The sequence below is a fragment of the Pipistrellus kuhlii genome, unplaced genomic scaffold (genome assembly GCF_014108245.1).
Source record: "Pipistrellus kuhlii isolate mPipKuh1 unplaced genomic scaffold, mPipKuh1.p scaffold_m20_p_18, whole genome shotgun sequence".
In the NCBI taxonomy this organism is placed as follows: domain Eukaryota; kingdom Metazoa; phylum Chordata; class Mammalia; order Chiroptera; family Vespertilionidae; genus Pipistrellus; species Pipistrellus kuhlii.
Window position 1 is genome coordinate 10,468,244 of NW_023425493.1, and position 11,484 is coordinate 10,479,727.

General features: G+C 42.8%; 1 protein-coding gene across 2 annotated transcripts in view; it reads left to right on the top strand.

The window, feature by feature from the left end:
- The window catches only part of HSD11B1 (hydroxysteroid 11-beta dehydrogenase 1), a 30,200-nt gene extending 28,852 nt beyond the window's left edge, over nucleotides 1-1,348 (top strand). For both annotated transcript variants that reach the window (XM_036442209.2, XM_036442210.2), the window contains one exon: nucleotides 892-1,348. In XM_036442209.2, coding sequence (XP_036298102.1) covers nucleotides 892-1,109 — 218 coding nt within the window. In that variant the 3' untranslated portion in view covers nucleotides 1,110-1,348. The remainder of the gene's footprint in view (nucleotides 1-891) is intronic.
- Nucleotides 1,349-11,484: the final 10,136 nt, after the last annotated feature.

The following is an 11,484-nucleotide window of genomic DNA, read 5'->3' on the forward strand; positions in this document are numbered from 1 at the left end:
TCCTTGATCATAAAAAAGGTATTAGTGAAAAAATAAGGCCTGTAGTTTAGTTAGTGATAGTGTTCCAATTATACCACACCTGTTCTTGATCATTGTGCAATGGTTATATTTGATATTATGATTAGGGGAAGTAGGGTGATGGATGTAAGGGAATACTTTGCATAATTTTTATAAGTTTTCCATAAGCCCAAATGCTAAAACATGTGGCAATTATGATAAGAAAACTTTATTTTAAAGGGTAATTGATTAAACTGAGTAGCAGGTACAGAACAAGAGAGAGAGAAAGACAGAGATGCACAGTGAAACAAGGAAGAGAGAGAGAGAGAGAGAGAGAGAGAGAGAGAGAGAGAGAGAGAGAGGGAAGCTGTGCAAAAATAAATAAATAAATAAATAAATAAATAAATAAATAAATAAATAAGAAAAGCTGGAAGGTGAGAGAAGATAGTAGAGTTTCCTTCTGAGTAAAAGTGGATAATGTTGACAAGGAATCAAAGCCCGGATTCTTGTCCTCTTCCTTTGGTGAGTCAGTAAATCATCATGCATCATTCTTTTTTACTCCTCTCTGCTCCGCTCGTCCACCTTACTCCCTCACCCCAACCAAAACACACAAGAGAAGAACATGATTCAAATCTCTCAACTAATTAGCTCTCCCTGCCCCCACAAATCTTCACCCAGGAAGACAGGGCCTGTATTAAGCCTCTCTTTGCCCAACAGACCCGAAGCCTTCCCAGTCTTCTCCACGTGTTCCCTTTAGGGCCCACGGGCCTTTCTGAGGAAGCACTGGCAAACAGCCCCTATTTGCTAAGTTGTTGGGGTCAGCAGGCCTTTCAATGATGTAGGCACTACTAGTCTTGGGTAACTAACCCCACACTTTCTCTTGTCGTTTAACAGACTCAGCTATGAAGGCAGTGGATGGGATACTCAGCACAGAGGCATCTCCAAAGGAAGACTGTGCCCTGGAGATCATCAAAGGGGGAGCTCTGCGCCAAGAGGAAGTGTATTATGGCAAATTAGGATGGAGCAACCTCCTGCTGAGAAATCCAGGGAGGATCCTCCTGGAATTTTTCAGCCTAAGAAGTTATAACATGGAAAGATTTATAAACAACTAGAAACGTCCTTAGGGCTGGGCAGGATAAGGAAGCTTTGGGACTGTTCAGCCAGATGTTTATCTAAGCTCCATCCATGAAGGCATCTACTCAGAGAGGTGAATGAGTCAGTCTCCCCAGAGAGTCACAAGTCAGGCCTCATGTCTCCCAATTTGAAGGAGTTCCTCTAACACTTGCACGGTGCACATGTGATTACACTAAATGTCATGAAGCTGCAGTATCTATGAGCTTTTTGTTGTTTGTTTGTCTGTCTTGTTTCTGCTTAGCCCCTTCCCCTTTTTCATTCAGCCCCTCTAATAGCTGTCAGTCTGTTCTCTACGAGTCTGTTTCTATTTTGTTTGTTAGCTTATTTTGTTCATTAGATTCAACATATGAGTGAAATCATATGGTACTTGTCTTTCGTTAACTGGCTTATTTCACTTAGCATAATACTCTCTAGGCCCACCCATGCTGTTGCAAAAGGTAAGATTTCCTTCTTTCCTAATGGGAACCTGCAGTTGGGAAGTTGTTAGTCACCATAGGTATAAAATTATAAAATAGTTATATAAAATTTACCTCATATATAATAATGTTCTGGTGCTTAGTATAATAAATTGTAATAAAGGTCACATAAACTTGACAAATCATCACTGGTAGCTATAACTTTAGTCTATTCAGTATGGTGCCTTTAAAATCATAACCTTTACAAATAAAATTTATCAGTATTCATTTCTCATTTTGTGGTTTGAATCTTTTCGTTGTTTTTGAGTTGAAAAAATCACCCTACTCTTCATTTAATTGACATCATGTCTTCACTAGTCTGTATATTTCAGATACTTTTTCTATTCTTTGTTATTGCTCCTCTAGGAAGGAGGACCCCTGGGTCTGAATGACTAGGGAAACCACCCCTCTCCTCAGTGGAAGTCTCTAGAAACTTGAGCCACACAGCCTATGCTCATCTGTTGTACTCAGAGTGCATAAAGCATCAGTGCTTTACCTGTGACTGCTCTACTGTTTTTTAGACATTTGGAGAGAGGGAGTGGGAGTTCAAATCCTGCCATTCACACATTTAATCATTCCTTCAGTCAACAAGTATTTATCCAACACTTGCCATGTACCACCTGAATATAACCAAATAGAAAGCAAGACTTTGGTCACATGAACAACTCAATAAAACCCTAGTTAGGCCCCGAACTTGAAAAAGATGGCAAACTTGATCATTTTAATGGAGTTTAATAGCAAGGGGGTTATTTACAACAAGTGTGGGCAAGACCAAAGGGCAATCACAAGAGATAACGTGGATATCAGGGCCAGTTGAGGCTGTTTCCAAGGAAAAGAGGAGAGAACTGTTATGAAAACCCAGAGATAAAAAGAACTGTTTGGAGAGGGCCGTGTGGCAGGAGCTATGCCATTCAGTCAAGGAATGCAACCAGCCCACTAAGGATCTTGAAGGAGGAATCTAGAGGAATAAATACTCCAGCCTCACTCTCGTCACTCTCTGATTTCTTGCTGATATTTCCTAGTAGCTGAACAGAGGTGTGAGGGAGCAGATGGATATAAACTAAACAGGCCAGCTTTCCCCATGCACAGAGCAGCGTGGAAAAGGATGGAGGATGATCTGGAGGGACAGGCTGTGTATCCAGCATGAACTCAACACTCCCAAACGTAGTGCTTCCAATGTGAGGGATTCCAGGGCACACAAAAAATTAAGTCTGAGAATTGAAATCATTGAGGGCTCCTCGTTTACCGTCTTCATTAGCATGACATTACAATTGCATTGTCTTTATCAGCATGACTTTACCACTCCAAGCCACGTTTTGTCCAGGAAGATAAATGTTGCAAATCCATTTTAAATGCTCAACTTTTCAACAGACAGCATAAAATGACCATTAACCTTTGGAACCCTCACTCACTATGCTCACCAATCCCGAACCACTGCATCATGTTCCTTACCCAATCCTCACCAAGCCACCACACTGAATACCCACCTGAAACTAAATCCAATACTTATCAATTCCCCAACTTTGCTCTCTGAGTGAGCCCTGTTGCATGTGCCTAATATTTTGGAGGAAGAAGAAAGACTGAGTTTGGCCCTAACTGGTTTGGCTCAGTAGATAGAGCGTCGGTCCCAGGTTTGATTCTGGTCAAGGGCATGTACCTTGGTTGCAGGCATATCCCCGGTAGGGGGTGTGCAGGAGGCAGCTGATTGGCCTTTCTCTCATCAATGTTTCTAACTCTTCCTCTCTGTAAAAAAGAAATAATAATAATAATAATAATAATAATAATAATAAAATGTATTTTTTTAAAAAGAAAGAATGAGTTTACATTCATTCAGTATGCATCATCTAACTCCAAAGACCTCCTTTGGTCATGTCTACTTCAAAGTGCTTCCTCCTGGCTCCACCTCTAATATGGCTCTGACCCCCAGAAGAATTCAGCTCCTGTTGGCTTTCCCCTCCCCTCATTGATCATGCAAAGTGAATTCTGACTCTAACTTGAAGCCATCCAGCTATTTTTTAAGAAAACAAAGATATTCTCTTACTGCGAGAACCTTTTTTTTTTTTTTTTTTTTTTTTTTTTTTTTTTTTTTTTTTCTAAACATGACATTTGTGGTTAGGGCTAACCCTAACCAAAAAATTCAAAACCTTAATGTCTACCCATGGGCCATCCATATTATGAAATCACTATATCATGACAGAAAGGATGAGGTGGATTTCTATGTACAAACATGCAAGGATCTTCATGACATACTGTTAAGTATATAAAACAAGTTGCTTACAAATAGGTATAATATAATCCATTTTTGTTAAAATATCATACATATACATGCCTTTCCGTTGCATGTGTGTTCAGTATAAATCAGCAGCTCCCTGATTCTGCTCACTTGTCCCTCAGTGAACAGCATGGGGGAAGTAAGAGAAGCCATGAAACAATACTGATGTTGTTAATAAATGAAACCTTTGATCTTTCCAAGAATGCGTTGGTGAATGTTTAACAACTGGCGCTCCAGAAAAAAGAAAAGGAAAGGGGGAAAGCCCTGGTGCGCGATGTTTGCTGTGCCCATGATATAAACACTCTCACTGCGGTGGGTTTCAAGCCACCTGTTGACATGACCCAGCGTTTGTGAGAAGAGATATGCACCAGCAGCTCTCTCTAACCTGCTCAGCTGGCTCCAGCTGCACCACCCTGATTTTCTCTCTCCACATTCTTGGCATAAGTAGCTGTTCTTAAAGGCCCAGCACAATGCCTCTCTCCTCCTCCAAGGACTTGAAAGTAACAGACCAGCTTATTTCTGCCGCTGCCAGGGAAAGAGGGGGAACAAGGGCTCCCAAAGAGGGGATGTTCACACCCCTCAATTCTCAAGGTGTCCGCCTCTTGCATGAAGCCAACAGCCTTGACTAACGGGTCAGCGAGTTGACCTTCATGTTTGCTAGCACTGCACTCCTCTGGGAGCAATAGAAAAGCCCACTGTCAGTGGCTGAAGCAAGTAGACATTTATTTTCCTCCCATCACAAGACATCTGGGAAGGACAGACCAGGGCCTTACAGAGCCGGCTCCTTCTGTCTTCCCACTTAACTATACATCCTCCTCCTTGTCACTGCGCGGTCACAGGACGTCTGCTCCACCTTCAGCATCACGCTGTGTTTTGGGCAAGAAAAACAGGAATATGAAGGGCGAGAGAGGCATGCCAGACGGATCTGACCCAGAGGAAGAGCCCACTGGGAAGCCCTATCCAGGACTTCAGCTCTCATCCCAGGGGCTAGACACACATCATGTGATCACCTCTCCCTTTAAGAGAGGTTGAGAAATGGAGCACATCCCCCCCCCCCAAAAAAAAGGGGGGTTCTGTTAGGCCACCAGAAGTATTTGTCACAAACTATGAGGGATGGGAACAGGACAGATATAAGGGATAAGGCAGATGAGAAAGGAGAGAATTTCCAGAAAGGCTCAACAGGACTTAGAACCCCAAGCTCACAGGAAGGAAAAGCCAGCTCTGCACAGATCCAGAACAACAGATAATGTCCCCGAGGGGGCAAAAAGGGAGATGGATTTTGGGGGGAAACACACAAACAAACAGAAAAGCGCCAGGTCAAAACCCACTGGGTTGGAGAGGCTTTGGAGATAGGAGTTTCTGAGAAGGAAAACAGGAAACAGAAGCCAGAGGGGAGGGCACATTGGCCTGTTGCATGTCCTGGAACCAGAGAGTGGAAACTGAGGGACAGATTTAAAAAAACAACATCGTTGAGACCTGAGGCCTGAAGGACCCAGAAAACCGGAGTGTTGACGTGTCTGTCTGTGCCCTGCGTGGCTCACCTGGGACTGTTGGGTGGGTGGATCTCCCTGCTACTGTCCTTGGACAGCCCTGTGGGACCTGAATTCCAGGTAACAGTGGACGAAGAGCTATGACACCCCAGGGCCAGAGCAAAGCTGTTCAAATGAAAGACTTTTTCACAGGCCTCCTTTTCGCCATTAGAGGCAGCCTCGCCACCTAGTGGCTGGTGGTGGTGGGTGCCTCACTGCACCACAATTTCTTTCCCCAATTCGTGCCTATGCTCTTTCTGCTCTGGGGCTACCGCCTGCTGCTCTCTCTTCACAGCCTGCCTCCTTCTGAGTCACCGCCCAGGGCGGACAAACAGACCTAGTGGGGGCCTGGATGGAGCGGGGGGAGCGGGGGTGTCAAAACTCAGTCATCTGGTAGGGCCACCTGGTAGCAGCCAAAGACACCATTGGCTTTGAGCTATGGGGAGCTAGAGCTGTTCAATAGCGACAGCTAGCGGTCACCCTCCACAGCAAGGTGCTCTGAGCCTCACAGGGAAAGAAAGCTCAAGGTGTGGGGAAATCAGGACCAGATTCTTGGCTGTGAGTGGAGACTGGCACACATCCAAAGCCATTCTTGGCTAAAATGGTATGTAGAAGCCTTAGCTGGTTTGGCTCAGTGAATAGAGTTGGCCTGGAGACTGAAGGGTCCCAGGTTCAATCCAGTCGAGGGCACATGCCTGGGTTGTGGGCTCAGTTCCCTGTAGAGGATGTGCAGTAGGCAGCCAATCAAAGATTCTCTCTCATCATTGATGTTTCTATCTCTCTCCTTCTCCTTTCCTCTCGGAAATCAATAAAAATATTTTTTTAAAAAATGGTATGTAGAAAACCCAAGCTCTTTAAAATGATGCCCAAGGACCCTGGCTCCCTCCCCAGCCACATCTCGGGGCCACGTGCCCTGCTTTTGGTTCCTGAGGACAGAACCACTGGTACTCAAGGCCCTCCGCTGTTCCCACTGTGCCACCTCTTCTACGGAGACAGCTCTTCCCTATTCCGTTACCCTCTAAATCCTGCTCATCCTTTAAGACTCAACTCTACCATCACCTCCTCCAGAAAATTTCTTTTTTATATATATACATACATATATATATATTTTTTTATTTCTTACAGAGGAAGGAAGCGGGATAGAGAGTTAGAAACATCGATGAGAGGGAATCATTGATCAGCTGCCTCTTGCATACCCTCTACTGGGGATGTGCCTACAACCAAGGTACATGCCCTTGGCCAGAATCGAACCCGGGACCTTTCAGTCCACAGGCCTACGCTCTATCCACTGAGCCAAACCGGTTTCGGCCTCCAGGAAGTTTCTTGCCTTCACCAGCTGGGACAGGTGCATTCCCACGGCATCCCATGCCTCTGTCACTTTCCATCTGTCTGTCACTTGAGTTCAGTACACTCTAATTTACCGAGCACAGATTTGGTCACGTATGAAGTTTTTGATTAATGTTGGAGGAATAAAGGATTCATAGACCCTAATACTAGGAACGGCTTTAGAGAAAATAGACTCACAGGGACAGAACAGCTTTGCATCTCCAGGGAGAGGAGTCAATGGGTCTAAAAGTCACCTCACTAGGTTCCAGCCTTTTACGCTTTGCTCCACACTCCCCTGCTTTTGCCTCTCCACTGACACCCAGCAGCACTCAGCCCTCAAGCTGCTCCAGCAATGTTCTAAACCCTAGCGCTATTCCTTCCTGCCCACTTCCAGCAAAACCTTTTTGCCAGAACAAAACTGCTTCTCCCGGCCGGCATGGCTCAGTGGTTGAGCGTCTACTTATGATCCAAGAGGTCACGGTTTGTATCCTGGTCAGGGCACATGCCTGGGTTGTGGGCTCAGTCCCAAGTGGGGGATGTGCAGGAGACAGCTGATCAATGATTCTCTCTCCACACTGAGGTTTCTATCTCTCTCTCCCTCTGCCTTCCTCTCTGAAATCAATAAAAAATATATTTTTAATATATTTTATTGATTTTTTTACAGGCCTATTTTAGTAGGTATCTTTCTTCTCTGGGTTCACACTGATGAGACAGTGTTTGTTTTTATTATTTTTTTTCTTATGTCTATTAAATTGTACTTATCAGTGGTTAATAATTATCCTGAGCAATGCTGGGTAGACATGGCTACTATTCAATAATAAGGAAATATTAAACACCAGTGGCCTGGTGCATGGATTCATGCACATTGAAACGAAATTAATTAAAAGAAGTATTTTAATATCAATATTCACCATTTCTCTATAAGTGTCAGAGATGAAAGAAAATTAGTAAAATGTATATGAAAATAATATATATATATTATGAAAGATTATGACAACACTGAAAGGTAAAAATATGAAAAAATGTAAAAACATGAGAAATATTGATAATATAGTATAAAGAGTATCAAGTGGAAAAAAACACATAATTGTAGGATTACTATATTTAAAATATTTTTTTCAATTGTACATACAGCAAAAACTAGAAAAGCGTGTGAAAAAATGCAAAACTAATTTGTGTGTCAGTGGTAAGATTAAGGTGATTATTTTTCAATTTTAAAAATTATTTTAGTGGCATCATATCACAATTTTCATGAAAATGCAAAAAGGAAGTAAAGGAAAACGTGACCCATTTCTCCATCAATCTACTTTCCCTGTTCATCTGCAAAGCCCTGACAGTGCTCTCTGCCGGCAGCCATCAAATATGCCAGCGCTCTGTTGAGATCAGTTTTGGGTCCATTTAACTACATCGATTTCAATAGTCTCTGTTATGGATAATGGGTTTGCTGAGTATAAAGGAGATTGAAAGGTTGGTGCAGAAATGTGTAAAATGTATAGAAAAGGCTCAGGAGGGTGTTTTTAGTTTGGAATGTGAGGCAGCTCGGGAAGTCATTGGCATAGCTGAGCCAAGGCTGTGGGAAAATGACAGTTTGACCAGGGAGCCAAATCGCCAGTTTCAGAAAGAGGATGCCAGTGCTAACTAACCCAGTTTCACCAGAGAGCAAACACCTCTGGAATTAGAGTGTGAATGTGAGTACAGTTACTGCTTTTGAGGCCTCTGCATTCTTGGAGTAAGACAGAGGTAATGAGTGGCTCTGCCGGCTGAGGCAATGGTGAAAAACATTATATAAATGAAGTAAAGTGAGTGGAAGCACATGTTAATGAATAGAATCTTCGTATATTTTTCTTTTATAAAAAATTATATCTTTATTGTTGAAAGTATTACATATGTCTCCTTTTTCCCCATTAACTCCTCCTAGCCCCCCATTGCCCTGCCGAAGGCCTTCATCACCTTATTGTCTGAGTCCATCAATAGTGCATACATGCATGCAAGTTCTTTGGTTGATCTCTTCCCACCTTTCTACCCTCCCTCGCCTTCCCTCTGAGATTTTTGCAGTCTATTCCATGCTAGAGGCTTCATATTTTATTTTATTTTTTAATATATTTTATTGATTTTTTTACAGAGAGGACAGGTGAGAGATAGAGAGTTAGAAACATCGAAGAGAGAGAAACATGGCTCAGCTGCCTCCTGCACAGTCCCTACTGGGGATGTGCTCGCAATCAAGGTACATGCCCCTGACTGGAATCGAACCCAGGACCCCCCAGTCCGCAGACTGACGCTCTATCCACTGAGCCAAACCGATTTTAGCAGAGGCTTCATATTTTAAATTTTGTGTTAAATGATGGTTTTTTGTAGCTCGGTAATTTACAAAAACATACTGCTTTTAAATCGATAATGGAGGTTTTTTCATGGCAAACTAAGAGTCCTCAGAGTCCTGTTATTGAATAAGTCACAGACACACACACACACACACACACACACACACACACACACACACTGAGGAGAGGAGGGTGTTGCTTTCACTGAGTCCTGAAAGTCAGTAATCTTTAAAGTTTAGAAAGAGGTGTTGCACACCTAGGGAACGAGTCATTATATTTGACTCAAAACTAAGTCTTATTTATATCCTGGCAGGCCTAAGGAGACAAATCTGACATGAAGCCTACAGGAGAGGAACGAGGTTGCTCTAAAGATTAACATGTGGTTTTTCGCTTTGGTCCACACAGAGATGGGTGCCTGGGAGGCCCTTTTTCTCGTCTACCTTCCTCTTTCCTTTCCTGTCTGTTCTGCACCACACACACACACACACACACACACACACACACAGTCTCTATCCTCACCCCAGGCCTGAGGTTCCCATCTTTCTCAGGAGCCTATGATGAAAACTAATTTGTCTTTCTCAATGCCGAGACCCATAAGACTGGGTCCATAGCTGGTTGGCCTTAGGCTTAAGTCTTCCAGGTTCTTAGCATCTATAAAATAGACAAGTCTCTGGCTAATACCGATCATCTCTCACAGCATAACTTTGAAGATTTATTATACTAAAAGGTCCTCTCTCTACTATGATGACACAAAGCAACCAAAGAGAGAAGAGAACTGAGAACTCAGTCCTGCCACGAGTGTGAAGTTGCAAACTTGCACATGTAGAAGTTAAGGAAATTCTTATATTTTCCTGATGGGTTACAACAGTTCACAATGTGGGACACACAACCCACAGGGGAGGGAATTTGACTGTTAAGGGGGGCAATTTGAGAATGAGTTATTAACAGTGATTTTTTGCATTTCTTATGGTTCTAGGGGCCTCATATCAGCATATATATATATATATATATATATATATATATATAGTGACATATTTATGTATTTCTGTTCTCTATTATATGTTTTGAATCTTTATTTGCTTTTTTTCATATCACTTCATATTATTTTTTTTTTAATTTCTTCCTCAGGACTTCAACTGTCCTTTCATTCTTTTATTTTTCTCTGTCATGGATGCCATGTTCTTTGGAAGCTTGTTTACACCAAGTTACTGGTCTTTTAGGCTTCCTCTGCGTGAAGAGGAGTTCACTTTTTGAATAATAAGAATTATAGCCAAAACCGGTTTGGCTTAGTGGATAGAGCATTGGTCTGCGGACTGAAAGGTCCCAGGTTCGATTCCGGTCAAGGGCATGTACATTGGTTGCAGGCACATCCCCGGTAGAGGGTGTGCAGGAGTCAGCTGGTCGATGTTTCTCTCTCATCGATGTTTCTAGCTCTCTATCCCTCTGCCTTCCTTCCTCTCTGTAAAAAATAAATAAAATATATATTTTTTAAAATTATAATTATATGTCACAGGAGGGATATCAGGATTTTAGAGATATTTAGGTTAGGCATGGCACACACACAAAAAAAAGGTTGGGAATCGAGGGTTTATACTGTAGCACCTCTGAGAACATTTGTGCTGAAGATATTTGCACAGACATCTGACTAAATAGTTACCACATAGACACTTGGAAGACTAACAAAGAGAGTTTTCAAGTCACTCACTGGGGAGATCCTGAACAGGAATAGATTTAAGTTTGCCCAACTGAGCCACTCCGCAGGACTTGGAGTTCCAAGCTCCCCTCCCACACATCAATGATGAGAGAGAATCATGATGGCTGCTTTCTGCATGTCCCCTACTGGGGATCCAGCCCAACACCCCAGGCATGTGATTGCTATCGGGAATCAACCATGACCTCCTGGTTCATAGGTTGATATGCAACAACTGAGCCACACCAGCTAGACAAACACTTTTTTCTAATTTTGAATGGAACCCAGATAGTTTGTCCACAGGAACTCTTATTACAATCCACTATCCCTTCTGATGATCTAATTCCCTAAATTCCCCAAGCCTTCTCACTATTTATTCTGTGCCAATGAAATTCTCTTATTCTGCTTCTTGAATTCCCCAACCCCTCTGTCCTCTGCTCATTCTCATATATCAAACTCCAAACACAGGACCTGGGCCTATTGTCTCTCATCCTGAGGGACTGCCATCTGCCTTTGGTTCTAATGCTTGAGAATCCATCCTCTGCACTTTTTCCTGCCAAGTCCTTGTCCTTGTTCTCCTCTGAGAATGGGGAAGTAATAGCAATGAAGATTGTGACATACTCGCCATATGCTAAGTGTTATCACAGCTATTTAAATGTCTCATTATGCACCGCATACGTGTCAAGCCTTAGACTTCATAGGCACCATGTACTAGTAAATCACCCAACGGTACTGAGTGTACCGTTCAGACAAAGTGAATTGC